This window comes from Schistocerca americana, chromosome 6 (genome assembly GCF_021461395.2).
Source record: "Schistocerca americana isolate TAMUIC-IGC-003095 chromosome 6, iqSchAmer2.1, whole genome shotgun sequence".
Taxonomy (NCBI): Eukaryota; Metazoa; Arthropoda; class Insecta; order Orthoptera; family Acrididae; genus Schistocerca; species Schistocerca americana.
The window spans coordinates 314522091-314547251 of NC_060124.1; the positions used below are offsets into that span (position 1 = coordinate 314522091).

General features: G+C 42.3%; 1 protein-coding gene across 1 annotated transcript in view; it reads left to right on the forward strand.

The window, feature by feature from the left end:
* The first annotated feature begins 6172 nt into the window (after positions 1-6172).
* Positions 6173-25161, forward strand: part of LOC124619242 — a 62307-nt gene continuing 43318 nt past the window's right edge. Inside the window, exon 1 of the mRNA XM_047145485.1 lies at positions 6173-6282. Coding sequence (XP_047001441.1) covers positions 6251-6282 — 32 coding nt within the window. The 5' untranslated portion in view covers positions 6173-6250. The remainder of the gene's footprint in view (positions 6283-25161) is intronic.

The following is a 25161-nucleotide window of genomic DNA, read 5'->3' on the forward strand; positions in this document are numbered from 1 at the left end:
AAAAATAGGTCAGAGGATGAGATCGTCTAAAGTATAAATGAAGTAGAAATTGACAATAAACTTGCACAATTAATGGATAGTGGCTGCGAGGAAGAAAATGAGTCAGAATACAGCTTTGTACCACTTCTGCACAATAAATAATATTTAGAAAAATATTTAAGGTTTTCATTTGACTCCCCCTTGTATTAATTGTATTGACTATTATTATGTGCTGTCTGGTCTTGTGTGGTTAATGAAGGGCAGGTTTAAGCAATTTTAGCTAAAGACAGAAGTAATGATTAAAGTAAACAAGAGAAGGGCTCATTCGCAAATCTAGTGACAACTACTGCTACCCAATGTGTAATTTGTCCATTTGGGTGTGTTCATTGCACTTCATAGAACAGTATTTAATGAAAGTTCGCATTGAAGCAGTAAAAACAGATTCTTGATGAATAATGCTTTTACATTATTATGCCTATTAGGCTGGCGACCGTATAACTATTTCATTTAACAGTTATCGGTTACTGTTACTCCTTGCAAAATTGTATCTTTCTGTCATCTACCTACAGCTATTCTTTCAAAATTGAGGTTCAATTCCAATTTTCCATTAGGTAAACTCAGTCATTTAAATTCCTCTCAGAGGGTAACATTTACTGCAAGTTTAGACCATATTTGGCAAATTTACTACCGCAGTAGTGTTATACATGGCTGCCTTGTGACAAAAATGAACCTTGTCATCACCAGGTAAATTGCATGTCAGTATAACGAGAAGAGCAGTAATGTTATATGTTTTATAATCATTATTACTATTATTTATTTGCATAACATTTTTTATCAAACCCTTCTCTGTTTTATCTAAGTAATTCCTCAACATTTCATAAGAGGTACTTTTTAGCTGCCTTTTTAAATAAGTGTATTTTTGCAATTTCTTTAATTTAGTTTTGTAATTTATTGGACAGTTTTATTCCTTGGTAGAAAATGCTGTTTTGAGTTTTATATTTATTTTTTCTTGGTAAACGTAAATTGAGTCTATCTCTCCTTGCATGGTCATGGACAGAGCTGTTTGTGCAGTAATTACCAACTGACTGATAAATCTATTCATATGGAGCAGTTAAAATCCCCAGTGTTTTTAACAGGCTTCTGTAAAACATCTAGGAGTAACCATCAGGACTGATCTTAAGATGAATGACTGCATAAACCAAATAGTAGGAAAGCAGTACCACAGTGGCATTCATAGGAAGAAGTTTAAGGAAATTTATTTTATTTAGTACAGAATATATATATAATCCCCTGTTAAAATCACTGGGGATTTTAACTGCTCGATGTGAATACATTTACCAGTCAGTTATACACATCAAAAATAACATTGGTAATTACTGCACAAACAGATATGTCCATGAACATACAACAAGAGATAGACTCAACTTGCATGGTTCAGGTGGTTGATGATGAGGAACACTGAAGGAAATGACTGTTAGTCTGCTTAACATCACACTGGCAAAGAACTGAGTCCACAGAGAAACCCCAAGTCTGCAGATTGGTCGTGCATCTTGTTGTGTTTGATCGTAATCTATTGAGAGACTTCCATATTGACCACTTCTGCAAATGTCCAGGGGAAGTTCTTCCTTTGGAGCCATCCATTCTCCCATATACTGACATTTCTCCCACCATCACGAGATCCTTGCTGCATGTGGATTCTCGATGAGAGCCACAGTAGTTGTCAAGAAGCTCTTTGTTGATTTTAGTCTAGGATGTGCGGGCTATGTAGTGGATGAGCTTCCTTCATTGTGGCCTGACTTTTCTCGTATCTCGCAGCTACCTCACGTCTGATTTCAGGAGGAGCTATGCCAGCGAGGCAATGGAGTTTGTCCACAGGAGTAGGTCTTAAGCAACCTGTGATAATCCAGCAAGACTCATTTAGAGCCACATCTATGTTCCTGGACTTGTACCATACCAAACATGTATATTCAGCAGAGGAATAACATAGAGCAAGTTCGCTTTTTGAGTGCGCGGTGCTTGGATTAGCACTCCATGACGTACCTGTCAATTTTCGCACCATGTTATTTCTGGCTGCCACTTTCTGTTTGGTGTTTAGGCAATGATTCTTATATGTTAGTGTGCGATCCAGAGTTACTGCAAGATATCTGGGAGTATGATTATGTTTGAGTATGATGCCTCCCCAGGATATATTTAAGGATATATTTGCCTGTTTATTCTTCAGGTGGAAAGTGCAGGTCTGAGTCTTGGCAGGATTAGGTTTCAAGTAATTCCCATGATAGTAAACAGTGAATTCTTCCAAAGATTTTGATAGCGTATCTTCTACATTCTCAAACAGTCAGCCTGAGTAGTGATAGCGCAATCATCAGCATAAATAAAGTTTTGAGTTCCTTCAGGAAATGTAATTCATACATGAAAGAAATGCTTACAAAACACTTTGTTCAACCAGTTCTTGGGTATTGCTTGCCAACTTGAGACCATTAGTGGGTTTGATCCATTGAAGAGTAGCATGTTTTCTCAAGAGATTGTTTAGTCGGCATGAAGGCATTACAGTGATGCTCAACAAACTTCAGTGGCAGATGCTACAAGAGAGGCATTATGCATCATGGAGAGTCATCTGTTAGTGATTCCTGTCATATCCTGGATGGTGCAGCACAACAGCATCATCAGTTGCTGCTGCTGTTTCAAGAGTTCAATAATTGTTGAATCCAGTCTGGGCTTTTAAGTTTACCATCTGAAACAGGCACAAATTTCATCTTTAGTAAGTGTGTCTCTTCACCAGTTTTGTTCTTGTACTAACACCAGCTTATTACAGTTGCACAGTAGAATCTCTAGAGGAGTGAATGAGACACAAACAATGCAAGCACTGTCATTATAGACTACAGAAAAATCTGATGTACGAATACTCCAAGCAAACCCAGTCTGTAGAGCAAGGGCCAACACCAAGCTGACAAATTTGACATGTGTCAGCAGGATAGATTAGATGAGAGACTCCTCTCCAAGGGATCCATGGAAAATGATAAGTGTAATGTAAAAAAGCAAAAAGTAAGTGTTTTGCAACATTAGGAACAAACAGCTATAGTGCAGTTGAAGAGAGAACAAATACTGTAATAATGAGATAATTGATGTAACAAGGAGGTGTAGATCCAGCAATGGTAAATACAGAACTGGCTGTACACTACTAAGCTGGCCCTTTTATTCACAGACCACAGCCAGAGAAGTTGTCCACAAGACATGACAGAAGCAATACTTGTGGCGTCATCTAGAGTCTCACACTGGAAGTGCTCTCAGTCGTGCAAAAATAGCTATGAGCATCATATCACTGTCAAGTTATGAAACCAAAGACTCCATTTGGTTGAATCTCCAGTCCATGTGGCATGTGGTAGCACCTATGATTTCCAATACAGTTACTTACATACATATCCTATTTTACCAATTCTAGTAGGGCTAAATGTATGGAAGAAATAATTATTGCAATGGATGCTGATACCTTCTATCATTATGAGAATGACAACCTACTACTCAAGACAATATGGGTATAATCCCATGACAGCTGGGTCATTGTCTGCATATATGTGGTAAGCCATCTGTGAAGAAACTCTTCAACTATGATTGAACAAAAGAAATGGCAGTATTTCATGGTTTACATTATGAAGCACTGAAAAGTCTCTAATTATCTGGGTTAGAAAAATGCTGCAGTATTTGTGTTAACACAATATGTTTTCTAGAAAAAAGTTATAAGAAATACTTGCTTGATATTCACATATTTTTGCTTGATAAGAACTCATTGCTTATGTACAGACAGTTGCAGCTCCCCACGTTTTCCTCAGCAGAAGATGTTGTATTATAATTCCCTTATGACTACCATTTCTTATATAATGATTCTCATCTTAATGTAACAGCAAACTGCTGCTAAGGACCTGTGAATCTCTCATTTACTAGCTGGATATGATTTTGATAAACTTGTTAATACTCCCATTGGCTGGAGTCATATTGGATTTCCCCAGTATCTAGTTATCAACTGAGGGTAAGTACGAGCGACTATGACAAAAGCCAGATTCCAGTGCCTGGGAGTGAGCATCTCAGAAAATGTGAAGCTAGTTGGCTGTTTGTGTGCTACTGTCATGAGCACCTGTGGAAAGTTGTTGAAGAATGCTGAAAGCATGAGTAGGTGACAAGAAGTCGGACATCCACATCTCATCACAGAACTGGGGGCCAGAGGCTTGCCTGCTCTGTAAAGCAGGACAGGCAGTGATCTGCAGCAGATGTGATGACAGGGTACAGTGCCGGTGGAGGCACCAGTGTATTGGACCACACCGTTCAGTGGTCAATGTTGAACATGGTGTTCCACAACAGAGGACCCCTGCACATTACTATGGTGATCCAACAACATCATCAATTATGATTACAGTGGGTTCAGGGTCATCAAGATTGGACAGCAGATCAATGGAATCATGTTACTTGGTTAAATGAATCCAGTTTATTGTGAAACCAGGTCAATGGTCATGTCCAGATAAGTTGCCATCCAGGTGAATGGCTACTCAAAATGTGCAGCGCGCCACTTACACAGGCTGAAGGGAGCAGTATTATGTTGTGGGGACATTTACCTGGCCTTCCATAGGACCTGTGGTAGTAATTGAAGGCACCATGACAAATGTGAACTATGTGAACATTATTAGGGACCTCCAGTAACTCTTTATGCTTGATGTGTTCCTCAACAGTGATGATATCATGCAGCAGGATTACTGTCCATGTCAAAAGGCCAGAATCATGTTGCAAAGGTTTGAGGAGGATGATAGTGAACTCACCTTGATATCCTAGCCATCAAATTCAGCTTATCTGGATCCAATGAAACACAAGTGGGATGCTATCAGGTGCCAGCTCTGTGCCCACAAGCCAACTGCCCATAAATTAAAGGAAGTGTGTGACCTGTGCCTAGGCATCTGATCCCACAAATCTCTGGAAACCTACCAAGTATCTGTTGAATCTATGGCATGCAGAATCACTTCTGAATTGCTTTCCAGACATGGACCAATACTCTTTTAAGTAGGCTGACTGCCTTGCAAAGGACCTAGGTCTGATTGCCGGTACTGCCAGGGATTTTTCCTTGTTTCTTGGCAGGAGGACTGGAGTGGGGTGCACTTGGCCTCCGACAAATGAGGAGCTGCTTGAGTGAGAAGTAGTGGCTCCAAGATCATTAAAGCTCACACTGAACAGGAGAGTGGTGTGCGAACCCCATGCCTCTCCATACTGAATGATGCCATTAGTAGAGAATGACATGGCATTTGGTCAGTCTTGAGTGGCCCATCTGGGCCAGAACATGGAGCTTTGCTTTTGCTTACTGTACCTACCACAAGTTTCTGATATACAGCTTTATGAGGTCCACCAGAAATGAAATATGACATGTCTAGAGGGAGGACAAGACTGATTGAATTCCTAGATGTATTCACAATCAGTTCACAAACTGCTTTGGTAATGCGAGAGAGTGGTAGCTGCAGTCTGTTATCTAAGAATGGCTAATACTCTCCAAAATACAATGTGATGATCAAAGATGTACAGAGGAATAGTCCCAAGAGATTTGACACAAACGTAAGTAGAACCTACCTGAAGGAATTTTGTAATTTAGCTTCAATAATCATACAAACATTGGAAGTATCAGTTTATGAGAAACAAATTAGGCTCCAGTCCCTTGTTTTCAAGAAAGTGTTCTCAATATGATCCATGAAAATTTTGCTATAGCAAGGAACTGTTCTGCTTCCCAAGGCCATATCTCTTATCCCTTTGCTTGCAGAAGACAAAGTGAAGAAAAATCAGTTTATAGCTTTGTACCAGAAGAGTACTGCTGAAGTAAATGATAAGAAGCCAGCAAGCTATTTACATAACAAATGTTAAAGGAGAGCAATGCACTTCAGTGATAACTAGCATAGAGGGAACAATGATTTCAGACATTTCAGGAAATGTTTAATGTTGGAAAGTAAATAAGATCAAGGCCAACTAGAAAAAGTTGTACTGTGATTATTATGTTAAGTCCTGTTTATATAGAATTCTGTTTCCTATTGGCGCTTAACAAAGAGGCTTTACATATGTGCTTTTCTGTCAATATTAGCGTGAGAAACAAAGAAGACTGAATGAAGTGGAGGCTACAGTGATCCTTCGACTAAACCAGTTGCAGTATTTCAATGATTTGAGAGCTCCATTCCAAAAGCTTGATGATAAATTGCTATTCCTGAATTTAACATTAAAAAAGCTCTATAACCGTGTTGGAGAACTACGAATGGAGACTCTTGAGCAAAAGGAAAGGCACAGGTATGTAACAGAAACAATATTTCAGTGGTATCTAAAGATAAGTAATATTTTTAATGTGGTGAAATTTGGTGTGAAAAGATCTTTCTAATGGCCATCATCAATTAATATACTTTGTAGAATAACAATTAACTAAAAATCTATGAAAATTGTTTTTTTAGGGTAACTGTAAGGACTATAAATTTGACAATATGCAATTTATGTACACAGGAATGCTAAAAGTAATGCCTCCAAACTTTTTATTTGAAAACTCGTAAAGGTTTTTAAATGATGCAGATGTTATCAACATTCTACATTTTCATTCTTCATGTCTGCATACTTATTTCTCAATGTAGACATCCTGGCGATGGGCACATTTCTCCCAGCAAGAAACGAATTTGTTGATAATGTCATGTAGAATGTTTAGCTTCATTGACAGAGCCACAAACACATCTCTGGTTGAACTGCCTTATCACTATAAAGTGAAGTCCTCCAAGATATATTTTAATTTTCGGAAATAGCTTAGAATCAGATGGGGCCAGGTCGGGATTGTAATAAGGGTGATCAATGACAAACCCAAGCCATCGGATTGTTGCAGACATTGCAGTGTCCATGTGTGGTCTGGCCTTCTCATGCTGAAGGAGAGAGTATGCCATATGTGGACAATGTTTTCTGTGGCTATAAATTTGATTACATCATACTGTTTCTCACACACCAATATAGTTACATTACACACTGCCATGTTATATGCTATGGTTCAGAGCCTTCTATTGGTGGAGGGTTGCAACTTGTGACAGCAAAGTATGAAAATCAGCTGGATAATATTCATGATATGCAATACTTCAACTGATACTGAGAATGGAATAAAAAATTTGGACACATCACTTCAGCACACTCTCATACATAGCAGCAGAAGTCTCAGTTTTCTAATGTTTTATTTTCAATTAGGTGCAGTCCTGTGGGCACCTGTGATGTGTGGTTGTGCTTACCAAAGGGCCTGGCTGCCTTTACTTTTATGGCTTTATGTGCACAGACACTCATCTGGTGGCATATAATGGTGATGAGGATTCCATTGCAATATGCTTTTATTACACTCAAAGGTAGTCACTGTAGTTGAATCAGCATAAGTTGGTCCCTGTCACTTGCAGTGGGCTGGCTGCAGCAGCTTCATGGGCCTGCCTCAACCAATAATGTAACACAATTTTGTAAACATCTCTATGATAGTACCTCAACCTTACCACAGCTCTGTTGATGGCTTCTGTTCTCGCCTGCACCTGTTATAGCTTCACACTTGAAAGCTGGTAACAGTACTACAAGTTGTCAAGGAGTTTTTACATTGCCCGAACTGCAGTGTTTCTTTTGTCATGTAGCTGGCTCCATCGTGGGTTTCTGCCAATATCCGAAAACTGGGCCACATACAAAATCCTGTGAGCATCTGTTGACAACACTCTTCACTTTATTCCCACTGGCACCTTCCAGCCTCATCTTTTGTCCATCTGTCTTGCAGTATCACCAGAGGGTGTAATGGGGACACTAGTGTGAGTCCATTTTATTTAGTATCTTCATCAAATCAGGTGATAATAAATTATCAAATACCTCAATTATATCAATCATTACAATGATGGTATATTTGTTTTTGAGCTGTCAACAATATGCAGTGCATGATTCATGATCACTGAATTTATGGTGGATTTTCCATTTCTGAAATCATACTGCACAGAACTTATGCCACATATCTGTCTGTAATTTCTCAGACAGATGCATAGGTGCTTCTCTTTATTTTAGGTAGAGAATTTCCAAAGTAAATTGGCCTGTAAGATTTTGGCTCTCTGGTGTAACAATATTCCATGTACCTGTCCCTGCAGAAGACATTCATTTATTAATGTTGTCAGATATAAAACAATTTGGTCTTCTGACTAATGCAACACTTTTGCCATAATTATTCCCCTCAACTTCATTATTTCCAGTCTAACATCCTTGTCATCATATGGAATAACAATCCAAACCATTCTAGCTATTCAGAACCAAGATTTCAGTAGTATTCAATGTCTTCCATTTTGTGTCATCTAGCAGCAGAATTCCTAAGTATTGCACTGAAATGAGCAAGATCAGCTGGAAGTATTCAGCATCTTCTCTGGCTGGCTGTCTTGCCCTACCAATGTATCACTATTATTTTGATTCTAGATGCTGTTATGTCACTTCTGCTATATTTTGATGTAATAAGATCTTCCAAGAACCCTGTCATTGATATAGTGACCATGAGGTGTGGTAGTGCACTGTCATAACAATGTGCATGCTGAAGCTTATAATCAATAAATTAAATAATTGAAGGATAATTACTAAGAAACATATTTAGTTGGAAAATCTGCTAAATGATGTAGGATTTAACTACAATAACAATAGTAGAAACACCATGAAAATTAGAGTATATAGAATGGGGATATTTAAGTTTCAATTAAGCAAGCCTTTCAGAATTGACACTTGGTGGCTGGAGTGCAGGGAGGGTGCATGCACATTCTTGGGGAAGGCACGAATGGTGGCCCTCAGTATCATAAGCCAGCATGGCAGGCAAAGTCAGCAAGGCCTGAAAAGGGTAGGAGCAGGCACAGAGATACAGAGAAAAAATCCAAATTTAAAGTTAAGCACAGTTACCTGAGGAGGACATCCTTCTGCCCCCTGGATGTGCTACCCAGCTTTCCTGCACTCCAGCCAACTCTGAGTCAATTCTGATAGACTTGCTTAGTTAAAACTTAAATATCTCCATTCTATGTATTGTGATTGTTATGCTGTTTTTACCATTCTTATTATAATAAAATCCTGCACCATTTAACAGGTTTTACAACCAAGTATGTTTCTTAGTTATTATTTTTAATTGTTTAATTTGTTGATGTGAGTGAGAAACAGAAATGTGTAGGACAACCACATACAAGTTAGTGTTGCACACCCATGCAGTGTGCTCAGGGTGTAGGTTGTGGTGACAGTAATTGACAAGGAACATGCCCACTCACTGATACATTTACTTATCATAAAGGAATACATTATCACCTAACAATATTTTCTAGCAGCAAAACTCTGTACTCTCGCAATCGTGTGACTGCGCTGATGGCCACTGCACAATAGTTCTGCTTGAACACTGTTCCTGGAGGGCACACATTCCTTAGTGATCGAACAAATTGTTTGATCACATAACTGCAGGAAAATGATGGACACATGAATGAATGAAACTGAAAACTGTCTTCTAAACCCATGGGGCAGCATGCATGTCACAATTGTGAAGAAATGAGGCCAAATGGTTGGTGCTAGCTAAACAATCTCATTTGTGTTGTGGGGTTCTTGTTTTATGCTCAATCCATGTGGCTTCTGGCAAGCAAAATCAGCCTCCTGGAGATGTGTTTACACTGCTCCATTGCTCAACTCGCACTGGCCTCTATTTTGTCTCCTGCACAACCATATGAATTTCCCATTGGCAAAGTTTGGCCTAATGGTAAATCTGTGGGCACACCAGCAAATGCTGGGTACCACTAACTTATGCTGGCTGTAACTACAGCTCAGGTGTTCACGCATTTCTCAGTGCAGTTGCCACAGCTGCCATTTCCTGCAGAGACCCTGTCCCCAGCAGGCTGTGTCATCAAATGTCCTCTAGTCAAGCTCCAGTCATTACCTCCTTTCTCACATGCAGCTTGTCTGTCACAGCCCCTGGACCTGTTTTCACATCCCTGTGTCTCCACTGCATTGGGCGTTGAAGCTGGATCATCTGCCATGTTAGTTTCTGTGTTTGCATTGCCATTGAACTCGGCACTTTGTGTGCAGGGCCACAGCCTTGTCTGTAGCAGTTCTGGGACCACTACGCTCATACAAGTTAAGACGCTTCATGCAGTTCTCTTGCTTCCATTGTTTTGAGCATCAAGGCATTGAACTGTGAAAAATGTTACTTTCTGAACTCTTTATTTCATTATCTTGTGTTAACTGTGCAACTCATGAATGCTTTGTTTCGTTATACCCTCTAAGGCAAAAAGAAACCATGCACCACCAATGAATCATCAGAATGGGATGGAAATCAGTAGATGTAATGTACACATAGAGGCAAACAAATAATGACAGTTTCATAAAAGTTGGATGAATTATTCAAGAGAAAGAGCTTCACAAACTGGGCAAGTCACGAACACGTAGGTTCACCTCTGGCACTAATGCAAGCAGTTATTCAGCTTGGCCTTGACTGATATAGTTGTTGGATTCCTCCTGAGGGATATTATGCCAAATTCTGTCCAACTGTTGCATTACATCATCAAAACCCTGAGATAGTTGAAAGGCGCTGCCCATAATGCTCCAAACATTCTCAAGTGGGGAGAGATCCAGTGACCTTGGTGGCCAAAGCAGGATTTGGTAAGCATGAAGACAAGTATTAGAAACTCTTGCTATATGCGAGTGTACATTATCTTACTGAAGTGTAAGCCCAGGATGGCTTGCCATGAAGGGCAACAAAACTGGGCTTAGAATATCGACGACATACCTCTGTGCTGTAAAGGTGCCTTGGATGACAACCAAACAGGTCCTGCTATGAAAAGAAATGACAACCCAAACCATCACTCAGGACCGTCAGGCCGTATGGTGGGTGACAGTTGCGTTGGTATCCCACTGCTGTCTGGCGCATCTCCAGACACATCTTGAGCCTGGAATCTGATTGAAGGAATAGATTTGCTGACAGGGATGAATCTAATTTCAAAATGAGTCCTGATGACCAGTGAAAATGTATCTGGAAATGCTTTGGACAGTGGTAAGATACCATCCTGATTGCCACCCGCCATATAGCTCAACAACCAGGAGTGTAGTTGCAACTGCCAACATCCAGTTTTTCTGAAATTGCAATAATTTGTTTGTCTGTATATGTACATCACATTTACTGATTTCTGTCCAATTCAGATAATACCTTTGTGGTGTATCTTTCGTTTTTTGTGTTACAAGGGGAGGCCGCTAATTGCGAAATTCAGATTCGATTCATACTGCGTATAATAAAAGCTCATGGCCAGAGGTGTAATGTGGCAAAGCACCAAGATGTGCTTCTCAGCCATTGTCAAGAAAATTGACAGTTACAAGAAACCGTTGCGGTGAAATACTCTCTACAGCGCCGTGGCGCAGCGGTAAGCACTCGGGTTTGTAATCCGAAGGTCGTCGGATCGAATCTCGCGCCATGCAACATTTTTTATAGTATTTGTTTTTTGTAATTAAAATGTATACACACACACATATATAATTCCCGGCAATCAGTTGCAACAATTATGCATATAATAAGTTGTTGAAAGTCGATGGTCGTGGAAAAACTGGCGACTTCGAACATCATTATGTTTTCCGCAAACAAAGTTGTATTTCACAAATGTTATTAGTTGTCTCCATAATGTTTACCACGTATAGTTAACGAAAGATGTAGAAACAATATTCCGAATCAAATACGTATTGTGTAAGCCAAACGTTCGAATTAGAATAGAGACCCCACGAACACAAATTTGCTGTGGCAGGTATGAAATATAAACTCCGTTACTCGCTCGTTACACTTGAAGGACAGATGCTGAATGGGCCGAAACGAGCCGCCGCATAACAGCGTAGTTGCCTGCTAATGTCGAAAGAAGGTAGGCGCGGTCCCTAGCGCAACTTATAACATCGTCGAAAATCAGTGCGTACGTGAGAGCTTTGGTACACCCTGTTAAACAAACGGAAAAATGGAGGTGGTACAATTGGAGAGCGATCTGGGCCCTTCGCATGAAAGTGATGTGATCGAAGAAGATTCTATACACAGTGAAGTGGCGAAACAAGAATTGAAAGATGCATTGGTGTATTTTGAAAGCCTCCTTCATAACAGTAATCGCATCGCAGCAGAACCGTCATCATCAATCAACGAAGAATCCATGGTAATTGGGGAAGAAATGTTCCAGAATATGCTGCAAGTGCTCGCCGAAAACACCCTCGTTCATGATGATGAACTGATAGACATTAATGAAATCGACGATAATAATGCCTACGAAGACAATGAAATGAGTCCCATTGCCAACGAATACGAGCTGGACGAGAAGAAAAAAAAGGATACGACTATATTTCTCTGGATTACAAAATTAGAGCTGTCAATCTGGCCAAAGAACATCCAGGCTGGAGTCTCAAAACTACAAAAAAAGGGGTGCTCTCGTTTGACAAATATGGGCTATTTATCCAGGTGGGAAGAGCAAATCAAACGTGGCAGTAGCGAATTTGATAAATATTGTACCATTGATTCATGGGTGCATGATCGCTTCGTAGAAGCTCGACAAAACTTCCAGCAAGTTACTACCAGAAACCTGCAGCAGTGGGCCTTGGGCGCTGCAAGTCAGTTCCCAGATTTCAACTTCAAAGCTTCAAAAACATGGGTCACTGAATTTAAAAAGAAACGTGGGATTCAGCAACGGAAAATCACAAAATTTGTTTCCCGGAAAGAGACGGCTACCCAAGACGAAATTTTGGCTGCAGCAGACACATTTCGGATCCAGACGTGAATGTTGATAACTAACTTCATAATTAATACTGATCAAACAGGTACGTAAAGAGCTGTTCACAAATGTCATATGACATGATGATAGAATATGATAATCTGATATATGATAGACAACACAGATTTCGTATATTTCTTATATAAACGATATTTTTACATTTTGTTTGTCAGGGTGCCAGTACCAGTCCATGTTCAACAGAACTCTCGCCTAAAAAGGGTCAGAGGCTGTCCTGGTAACCTGACACGACATGAACAAAGTGACGCATTCGTATACGGCACAATATTCAATCACGATGTCTGGAAGAGTCTTGCCTCTTGTTTTCGTATGCCTCGAAGAGTCCATAGGTACATTTAGACCCAGAGTACAGAAGACAGTTGACGAGTACGCCAAGAAGTATACCAACGTTTTTTACATCCTCCAAATCCGGTAAACTAACAACGGGTTTGCTCATGGACTTCTTGCGTAATGCTTTGCAACCATACGTACAAAAGAAAGAATTTCTCCTTCTGATTGACTCTTGGGGTGGGCAAACGAACCCGGCATTATACGATGAGATGTTCCAGGACGATAAGAAGTTACCAACGTGCACTATAAAAGCCATTCCTCCAAAGTGCAGTCCTCTCGTCCAACCGTGTGACGTATATTTTTACCGGCAGGTAAAAAATTTGATCAAGTGCCGTCAAAATTGTGCTTTTTTAATCGAGCGAAACTGTGACATCAACTTCTGAGATGACTGTATAAAAATCCAATCCACCGTCCACCACCAATTGTCTTCTCCGATTTTTGCCGATATGATACGATACGCGTGGTATGCATCAAACCTGACAAACGATAGAACAATTTTTCAGAATGTCAATCAGGTGTGTTTCCCAACAGATAATTTAAAACACAATTGTTCTAGTAAAAACGCATCGTTTATCAGATGTGCTTGATGTCGTGCTGTTTTCTGCTTTCCATGTTTCTGTGATAACTATCACTCTGGTTCGTGCGATACTCCAGCTACTTCTGGTCACTAATTGTTAATTATGTGCGAGTGTATACTGAACTTTTCAATAAATTGTATCCACTTGAATATTATTTGTGATATTGTGTTTTATTTCAAGTATTATTTTTCCATGACAAACGACTTTCAACAAAGATGATGTGACTTACCAAACGAAAGCGTTGGCAGGTCGATAGACACACAAACAAACACAAACATACACACAAAATTCAATCTTTCGCAACCAATGGTTGCTTCATCAGGAAAGAGGGAAGGAGACGGAAAGACGAAAGGATGTGGGTTTTAAGGGAGAGGGTAAGGAATCATTCCAATCCCGGGAACGGAAAGACACTTACCTTAGGGGGAAAAAAGGACAGGTATACACTCGCACACACACCCATATCCAACTGCACATACACAGACACAAGCAGACATTTGTAAAGGCAAAGAGTTTCGGCAGAGATGTCAGTCGAGGCGGAAGTACAACTCTTTGCCTTTGCAAATGTCTGCTTGTGTCTGTGTATATGCAGTTGGATATGGGTGTGTGTGCGAGTGTATACCTGTCCTTTTTTCCCCCTAAGGTAAGTCTTTCCGCTCCCGGGATTGGAATGACTCCTTACCCTCTCCCTTAAAACCCACATCCTTTCGTCTTTTTTCCATCTCCTTCCCTCTTTTCTGATAAAGCAACCGTTGGTTGCAAAAGCTTGAATTTTGTGTGTATGTTTGTGTTTGTGTGTCTATCAACCTGCCAGCGCTTTTTTTGGTAAGTCACATCATCTTTGTTTTGAATTACAAGAAACAAATAATAAAAAAAATGTTGCATGGTGCGAGATTCGATCCGGCGACCATCAGATTATGAACCCGAGTGCTTACCGCTGCGCCACAACGCTGTAGAAAATTATTAATCGTAGAGAGTATTTCACCACAACGGTTTCTTTTAACTGTCGATTTTCTCGACAACGACTGAGAAGTGCATCTTGGTGCTTTGCCACATTACACCTCTGGCCATGAGCTTTTATTACGCGCAGTATGAATCGAATCTGAATTTCACAATTGTCGGCCTCCCCTTGTTAGAGTGTATTAACTGCCAACCATACTTTGCTTGAGTGTTGGTGTCCTCAGAGATGAATCACATATGGCTGTGGACTCTGCACAGCTAGCCTCTGCTGTCAAGAGCCAGCAGGGCACAGACATGTTCACTGTGTACCCCACAACCCAAGTGCAGACATTACTGGCTGCCACCCAATCACTGTGGACTGGCCCGTACCATCTCACTTATGCTGATGTCACTGCAAAGCACGTGGGCCCCAAATATGCTAGTGGCAAGTTGGTCACTGGCATCTCCCAGAGCTCCCGAGCTCTACTCTCAATGGGGAAAGGGAGAGGAAGGGGGGGGGGGGGTGATCTGTGTGGAAGCTATCTGAGATATGCATGAATGCCAGAGCCATAATTAAAGGCAGCACAAGTTAGCAGTGCCTGGCATTCACTGAAATGACCATGGATTTACCATTAACCAAATTTAGGCCAAGATGCAATACACATGGGTGTGCAGGACATAAACCAGAGGCTAGCGTGAACTGAGCAATGGAATGGTGTAAAAATCTCTCAAGGTGTCTCTGCTGGCTGTGGGTCACATGAGTCTAGCTCAACATGGGCTTCCCACTATGCGTACAGGATTATTTAGTCAGTGCTGTCCATTTATCCATCTCATTTCATCATGACTGCAATGTAAATGGTGGCCCATGGGACAGGAAGACTATCATCAGTTTCATTTGCTTATGTGTCCATTATGTTCATGTGGTTATGGGATCTGACAACATGCTCAATCACTGCTGAGTGAACACCCTCTGGGAACATTGTTCAAGGAGAGTTATTGTGCAGACTTTCACTACTAGAAAATATTGTTAAGTGGCAGTGCATCTCTTTATGACGAATAAATGTATCATTGTACAGGCATGTTACTTGTCAATCACCATCACCAGTACCTACAGAGAGCACAGTGCATGAGTGTGGCAATAAAGTTGGTTCACTACACCAGTAACATATAACTTGTAACTTGCAGGCTTTCAAATAAAAAATGCGATGATGGTAGTGCGGTGGTCATCAACTACGTACCCACTGACCCAGAGTTGAAATATTAAAAGTTTTAGCTGGTTTCATTGTCTGGTGGCTGTGATATATAGTTGCCACATTACAAGCCAAATACTGCTGAGTCTACTGTATACAACATGAATATACACATGAATTGAATGGTTGAAGATTCCTATCACTTGGCAATTGTGAATTTTTAATGCAACATAGTCATCTATAAATGAAAGATTGCAATTAAATAAATTCTAAACGTACTATTTTAACGACTTTAAATGATGGGTATGATAGTAGAAGTACTTTTCAGAATGCGGTATATTTCTTCAAAACACTTATTGGTTCGATGGTCCAGCAGTTAAATAAAATATAAATTGAATAACAGGGAAACAATAGATTCCTACTTCACGTAATTAGTTATGAATGACAACATAGCCCATGAGATATTCACTTCTGAATGCATACTATGTCTTCTCCACAGAAAGCATGGAAATCTCACATGTTCACAAGTAGGCACTCCGAAGTATTTCCATCTCCCGCAATCACGCACAAGCCGCTCCACACTCTCCAAGTCTTTCCTGCAACTGTATGTCCATCACACCATCACGTCCAGCACTTCCAGTGTCGTGTGCCGTACTCAGAACTCTTCTTGCACTTCCATCCAGTCTGCCCATTCACAAGGGCTGTGATTGGCTAGAGTGCTTGCACCATATCTTCAAGCCTACGCACCCACACAAACATGATGAAACACATTCAAAATACTGGATTTACATTTAAATAACTTGAAATTAAATAAATATTCCTACGGCTGGACCATAAACACGCTCTAACACACATTATTAGATACATAAACAAATTAAACAAACATATATCAAAGGAATAGAACAAAAGGTAGGCCAGTAGCCCAATGTCTCTGTGATTTCTGAAACACACTAAATATTTAACCATGTCTTCATGAATAGTTTATATCAGATATAGACAAAAACATAGATGACTAAATATATTTATAAGCATGCTGCTACCGTTTTTTTGTGTCACTGTGGAGTACTTATGGCCTGGTGTGATCAATAGTAATCGGCCACTTAGACCTCCAATAACTCACATAGTATTCAAGCTAAATGCCTGTAATTTATACAAATTTAGGTTTACACTAATAGCTTTCTAAAGACACATCGATCGACAAAATCGGATGAACCATTTGGATTTTGGAAATTTGTTGCTGGGTGTTATTTGTATAATTTATTGTCAGATACTAAACTTTAAACTAATAAAGATATTAAAAATCACATTACACCATCAGAATCATCGTGCAAATAATGATAATGTAAAACGAAACTTCCTGGCAGATTAAAACTGTGTGCCCGACCGAGACTCGAACTCGGGACCTTTGCCTTTCGCGGGCAAGTGCTCTACCATCTGAGCTACCGAAGCACGACTCACGCCCAGTACTCACAGCTTTACTTCTGCCAGTACCTCGTCTCCTACCTTCCAAACTTTACAGAAGCTCTCCTGCGAACCTTGCAGAACTAGCACTCCTGAAAGAAAGGATATTGCGGAGACATGGCTTAGCCACAGCCTGGGGGATGTTTCCAGAATGAGATTTTCACTCTGCAGCGGAGTGTGCGCTGATATGAAACTTCCTGGCAGATTAAAACTGTGTGCCCGACCGAGACTCGAACTCGGGACCTTTGCCTTTCGCGGGCAAGTACTCTACCATCTGAGCTACCGAAGCACGACTCACGCCCGGTACTCACAGCTTTACTTCTGCCAGTACCTCGTCTCCTACCTTCCAAACTTTACAGAAGCTCTCCTGCGAACCTTGCAGAACTAGCACTCCTGAAAGAAAGGATATTGCGGAGACATGGCTTAGCCACAGCCTGGGGGATGTTTCCAGAGTTCGAGTCTCGGTCGGGCACACAGTTTTAATCTGCCAGGAAGTTTCATATCAGCGCACACTCCGCTGCAGAGTGAAAATCTCATTCTGGAAACATCCCCCAGGCTGTGGCTAAGCCATGTCTCCGCAATATCCTTTCTTTCAGGAGTGCTAGTTCTGCAAGGTTCGCAGGAGAGCTTCTGTAAAGTTTGGAAGGTAGGAGACGAGGTACTGGCAGAAGTAAAGCTGTGAGTACCGGGCGTGAGTCGTGCTTCGGTAGCTCAGATGGTAGAGCACTTGCCCGCGAAAGGCAAAGGTCCCGAGTTCGAGTCTCGGTCGGGCACACAGTTTTAATCTGCCAGGAAGTTTCATATCAGCGCACACTCCGCTGCAGAGTGAAAATCTCATTCTGGAATGATAATGTATATGTTTCTTTTTGAGGTATCATGATTCGTTTGGCTACTATTAATTTCTATATGAACAGTGAAATGTCTGCCATGATTGTTTCACAAAGTCCACCACCTTTGGCACTCTTGGCATACAAGTCTCTTTCATCGACACAGCATCACCATGAAATCCCCAGCCACGCAGTTCCTGGACCCCGCCTAACATTCGACACCACGTGTTTGCTGCCGGGCTGCGGCTTGCCGAGAGCCCATGCGGCCATGCCAACTCCGAACTTAGAATATTTCCAGGGCACCACAGCTCACCCGTTACCTCACAAACCGGTAATCATAACCTTTCTGCTTCACTCTCAGGCTGATGATCAACAAATTAAACAATTAAAGGATAATGTTTAAGAAATGCAATTAGTTGGAAAACCTGTTAAATGCTGCAGAATTTTATTACAATAAGAATGGCAGGAACAGCATAACAACCAGAGTATATAGAGTGGAGAGATTTAAGTAAGTGAGGCTATCGGAACCGGAGGTGGCGTGTTCATGGGAAGGCCAGATAGCACATTTTGGGGGCAGCGTGTGGACAGTGGCCCCCAATATCACAGCTCAGCATGGTGGGCAAAGCCAGCAGGGCCTGGAAAGGTTAGGAGTAGGCACAGGGATACAGAGAAAGGATGGAAAAATTTAAGATGCAATTCTTGAGGACATCCATTCATTAGGCCCCTTTGGGTGAGTTCCTCAGTGTACCCAGGTGAAAGGAAAAATAGTCCATCTTACATATGATTTTATGTCGATAGACACACAAACAAACACAAACATACACACAAAATTCAAGCTTTCGCAACAAACTGTTGCCTCATCAGGAAAGAGGGAAGGAGACGGAAAGACGAAAGGATGTGGGTTTTAAGGGAGAGGGTAAGGAGTCATTCCAATCCCAGGAGCAGAAAGACTTACCTTAGGGGGAAAAAAGGATTGGTATACACTCGCACACACACACACACACACACACACATATATCCATCCACACATATATAGACACAAGCAGACATATTTGAAGACAAAGAGTTTGGGCAGAGATGTCAGTCGAGGCGGAAGTGCAGAGGCAAAGATGTTGTTGAATGACAGGTGAGGTATGAGTGGCGGCAACTTGAAATTAGCGGAGATTGAGGCCTGGTGGATAACAGGAAGAGAGGATATATTGTAGAGCAAGTTCCCATCTCCGGAGTTCGGATAGGTTGGTGTTAGTGGGAAGTATCCAGATAACCCGGACGGTGTAGCACTGTGCCAAGATGTGCTGGCCGTGCACCAAGGCATGTTTAGCCACAGGGTGATCCTCATTACCAACAAACACTGTCTGCCTGTGTCCATTCATGCGAATGGACAGTTTGTTGCTGGTCATTCCCACATAGAATGCGTCACAGTGTAGGCAGGTCAGTTGGTAAATCACGTGGGTGCTTTCACACGTGGCTCTGCCTTTGATCGTGTACACCTTCTGGGTTACAGGACTGGAGTAGCTGGTGGTGGGAGGGTGCATGGGACAGGTTTTATTAGGGTAGGAGCCAGAGGGTAGGGAAGGTGGTTTGGGGATTTCATAGAGATGAACTAAGAGGTTACGAAGGTTAGGTGGACGGTGGAAAGACACTCTTGGTGGAGTGGGGAGGATTTCATGAGGGATGGATCTCATTTCAGGGCAGGATTTGAGGAAGTCGTATCCCTGCTGGAGGGCCACATTCAGAGTCTGATCCAGTCCCGGAAAGTATCCTGTCACAAGTGGGGCACTTTTCTGTTTCTTCTGTGGGAGGTTCTGGGTTTGAGAGGATGAGGAAGTGGCTCTGGTTATTTACTTCTGTGCCAGATCAGGAGGGTAGTTGCGGGATGCGAGAGCTGTTGTCAGGTTGTTGGTGTAATGGTTCAGGGATTCCGGACTGGAGCAGATTCGTTTGCCACGAAGACCTAGGCTGTAGGGAAGGGACCGTTTGATGTGGAATGGGTGGCAGCTGTCATAATGGAGGTACTGTTGCTTGTTGGTGGGTTTGATGTGGATGGACGTGTGAAGCTGGCCATTGGAAAGGTGGAGGTCAACATCAAGGAAAGTGGCATGGGATTTGGAGTAGGACCAGGTGAATCTGATGGAACCAAAGGAGTTGAGGTTGGAGAGGAAATTCTGGAGTTCTTCTTCACTGTGAGTCCAGATCATGAAGATGTCATCAATAAATCTGTCCCAAACCTCTCTCCCAATCCGAAACCTCTGTCCTATCCAAAGGCCTCACCTTCAGCCCCACTCCCAGATTCAACCAAACAGCCCTCGTCAAAGATTTACTGTCCTACACTCGTACTCTCTGCTGGAAGTATCACTTTGCCACGAAGAAAAATGATCCTAATCCTACTCCTAATGATCCAACTCCCCAAGACACTATCCAAGTTGAACCGTGCCTGGAACAGTTCCGTCCTCCGTCACAGCGGGACCCACCTCCTCTTCCTCAAAATCACCCTCTCCAAACCTTCCAGGAATTTCTAACTTCCAGCCTTGCCTCTCAATCCTTCTTAAAAAACCTTAATCCTACTCCCAACATCACCACTGCTGAAGCCCAGGCTATCCGTGATCTGAAGGCTGACCGGTCCATCGTCATCCTTCCGACGGACAAGGGTTCCACGACCGTGGTACTTGATCGTCGGGAGTATGTGGCTGAGGGACTGCGTCAGCTTTCAGACAACACCACATACAAAGTTTGCCAAGATAATCCTGTTCCTGATGTCCAGGCGGAGCTTCAAGGAATCCTCAGAACCTTAGGCCCCCTACAAAACCTTTCACCTGACTCCATCAACCTCCTGACCCCACCGACACCCCGCACCCCTACCTTCTACCTTCTTCTTAAAATTCACAAACCCAATCATCCCGGCCGCCCCATTGTAGCTGGTTACCAAGCTCCCACAGAACGTATCTCTGCCTACGTAGATCAATACCTTCAACCCATTACATGCAGTCTCCCATCCTTCATGAAAGACACCAACCACTTTCTCAAACGCCCGGAATCCTTACCCAGTCCGTTACCCCCGGAAACCATCCTTGTAACCATTGATGCCACTTCCTTATACACAAATATCCCGCACGTCCAGGGCCTCGCTGCGATGGAGCACTTCCTTTCACGCCAATCACCTGCCACCCTACCTAAAACCTCTTTCCTCATTACAGCAGCCAGCTTCATCCTGACCCACAACTTCTTCACTTTTGAAGGCCAGACATACCAACAATTAAAGGGAACAGCCATGGGTGCCAGGATGGCCCCCTCGTACGCCAACCTATTCATGGGTCGCTTAGAGGAAGCCTTCTAGGTTACCCAAGCCTGCCAACCCAAAGTTTGGTACATATTTATTGATGACATCTTAATGATCTGGACTCACAGTGAAGAAGAACTCCAGAATTTCCTCTCCAACCTCAACTCCTTTGGTTCCATCAGATTCACCTGGTCCTACTCCAAATCCTATGCCACTTTCCTTGATGTTGACCTCCACATTTCCAATGGCCAGTTTCACACGTCCATCCACATCAAACCCACCAACAAGCAACAGTACCTCCATTATGACAGCTGCCACCCATTCCACATCAGACGGTCCCTTCCCTGCAGCCTAGGTCTTCGTGGCAAACGAATCTGCTCCAGTCCGGAATCCCTGAACCATTACACCAACAACCTGACAACAGCTTTCGCATCCCGCAACTACCCTCCCGATCTGGTACAGAAGTAAATAACCAGAGCCACTTCCTCATCCTTTCAAACCCAGAACCTCCCACAGAAGAAACACAAAAGTGCCCCACTTGTGACAGGATACTTTCCGGGACTGGATCAGACTCTGAATGTGGCCCTCCAGCAGGGATACGACTTCCTCAAATCCTGCCCTGAAATGAGGTCCATCCTTCATGAAATCCTCCCCACTCCACCAAGAGTGTCTTTCCACCGTCCACCTAACCTTCGTAACTTCTTAGTTCATCCCTATGAAATCCCCAAACCACCTTCCCTACCCTCTGGCTCCTACCCTTGTAACCACCCCCGGTGTAAAACCTGTCCCATGCACCCTCCCACCACCAGCTACTCCAGTCCTGTAACCCAGAAGGTGTACACGATCAAAGGCAGAGCCACGTGTGAAAGCACCCACGTGATTTACCAACTGACCTGCCTACACTGTGACGCATTCTATGTGGGAATGACCAGCAACAAACTGTCCATTCGCATGAGTGGACACAGGCAGACAGTGTTTGTTGGTAATGAGGATCACCCTGTGGCTAAACATGCCTTGGTGCACGGCCAGCACATCTTGGCACAGTGTTACACCGTCCGGGTTATCTGGATACTTCCCACTAACACCAACCTATCCGAACTCCGGAGATGGGAACTTGCTCTGCAATATATCCTCTCTTCCCGTTATCCACCAGGCCTCAATCTCCGCTAATTTCAAGTTGCCGCCACTCATACCTCACCTGTCATTCAACAACATCTTTGCCTCTGCACTTCCGCCTCGACTGACATCTCTGCCCAAACTCTTTGCCTCTGTATATGTCTGCTTGTGTCTGTATATGTGTGGATGGATATGTGTGCGTGCGTGTGCGAGTGTATACCCATCCTTTTTTCCCCCTAAGGTAAGTCTTTCCGCTCCCGGGATTGTAAAGACTCCTTACCCTCTCCCTTAAAACCCACATCCTTTCGTCTTTCCGTCTCCTTCCCTCTTTCCTGATGAGGCAACAGTTTGTTGCGAAAGCTTGAATTTTGTGTGTATGTTTGTGTGTCTATCGACGTGCCGGCGCTTTCGTTTGGTAAGTCACATCATCTTGGTTTTTAGATATATTTTTCCCATGTGGAATGTTTCCCTCTATTAATTCATATTATTACATATGATTTTGGCGGAACATAAAGAATTTGTCACATATTTTCAAGTAATGTTTAGAACTTGTCTCCATGTATATAAATCACAGAGAATGATGTAATTACAAGGAGAGTGAACATTTAGTAAACAGTGCTGCCTGATGTCACTGGCACCAACAATTTTGAGCAGTGTAGTGACATACCTTTATTAGAGAGATGTGGCTCAGTGGTTGAACTGTGTGGATGTGTGCCCAGGGTTGCTCTGCCTTGATTGCACAGTAAGCTTTGCTATTGCATCTGCTGTGCTGGTGCAAACAGTGGAAAATCCAGGATGGAATGTAACAATATTATGAAAATGGAAGTTGCTACTCACCATATAGTGTAGATGCTGAGTCACAGATAGGCACAACATAAAGATTGTCACAATATAAGCTTTCGACCAAATATTGCTAAAATATAAGAATGTGATTGAAGTACTGTATATTTCTGCTGCTGACAAACGGCTGAGGTCTAGATGCTGGTAGTTAATGAGCAGGGCTTGTGCCATGTGCAATGTGTCACCCCTGCTTTTGAAGATAGGTTGATTGCAGTATACTGGCAAGCACTACTCAAGTGTTGTGGTATTGCTGTCACCGATGACCTTTTTTGTCGTGATTAGCAGTTTGTGGGATTTGTTGACTTGGGGCATATCAAAATGTTTTTTTACAGCTTTCCTATCTATCACGGTGAGGTGTGAGAAGTTGTGAGTGGCAAAGAGCATTAGTTGCATCTTCCTGACAGAGATTAACTGTGTTGTGTTGTTTATAAAACTTAAACTCGTATGTGAGTGATCTTTCGTATGTGTCCTTTGTACCACTGGTAATGGCACACTTGCATTTGAGCAAGCTCTGTGAATTCTAGTGGGCATCATTTTTTAATTTGTTTTGATATAATGACGAATGGTCAGTCACTTAATTTGAGAATATTGGGACTCTGTAATGTAGTTCACTTCCACCAGAATTACTTCCTCTTTATTAATACTTGTGTATAAGGCGCCCCTCAGGCTCCAAATGCGAGTAATGTGTATTGTTTAAATATTTCAAAGAGGCTGTCTTTATCATTTGTTTCCTTTCAGCTGATGTGACAACAATCAACCAGTTCACGCCAAAATAGAAAGAATCATCATCAGCAAAGCCACCTTGCCAATCAAATCATTTCATAGGATCATGTGACTTGTGAGGCTGAGGGCTCCTGGACATGCTACTGAGTAATGTCTTTCACTTCTGTTCTGATCAGCTGCGTAGAGCAGACACTTAATGGATTAGGTCCCTTCTTCTTCAAGATGGATGTGATGCCACTGTACTTACCTTCTCTCACCCCTGACGTGATATTTACGGTGTAATTGCCATGAGCAAATAAACCAATATGGTTTCTTTTTATACACCTGCATACCGGATATCAATTACAAGCCCACACCACTTTCTGATCCTGATTACATCTAAAAGGGGGTGTACAATCTAATGTCAGAAAAGGAATGCTGAATTTAACATTTTTGGCTTTCAGGTGCTGCATACAAATTACTAAGCCATGAGTAGATGTGTTAAACTTTCGTGGGGGCTGTCTGGCTGCGTGCTGTGAAGTATCAGATGAGTGCTTTGTTCATTCAGTCTGGGCAGCCTGCCCTAGTCTACCTGGAGCCGCTACCACTGCTATAGCTGCATGAGACCAATGTCCTGTCCTATAGCCTCTTCTGACTCTGCACAAGACCGGACCATGGATACAATGACCTGGCACCACCTTGTTGACCTATATCATGTTGCTGTCTGACACTGCCACGTTATTCATCAATCAACAAATGAAAGATGCGAGATTTGCTTTTATGAAGAGGAAGCTGCCGGGATCTGATGTTGCCTGAGATGTCACCAAGAGCTGCCACTGAACTATTATGTTTGTTTTGATGTGTATGCTTTAATGTAAAGCCCACCTCCAGGACACAGCAATAGCTGGAGATGCATCCTGGCATGCAAGCCAAGAGAATGAAGGTCTGCAATGAAGCATTTGTACAAGTGGCACTGCAAAGCAGCATTGTGTCTGCTGCTAGCATCATTTCCCCAATTTTGGTGTTCCCACTACTGTAGTTGATGTTGCAATGTATTCTGTGGTTTTCACGGAGGAGTTCTAGCAGGCTGTGGTCATGGACAGTGGTGGTTCTGTA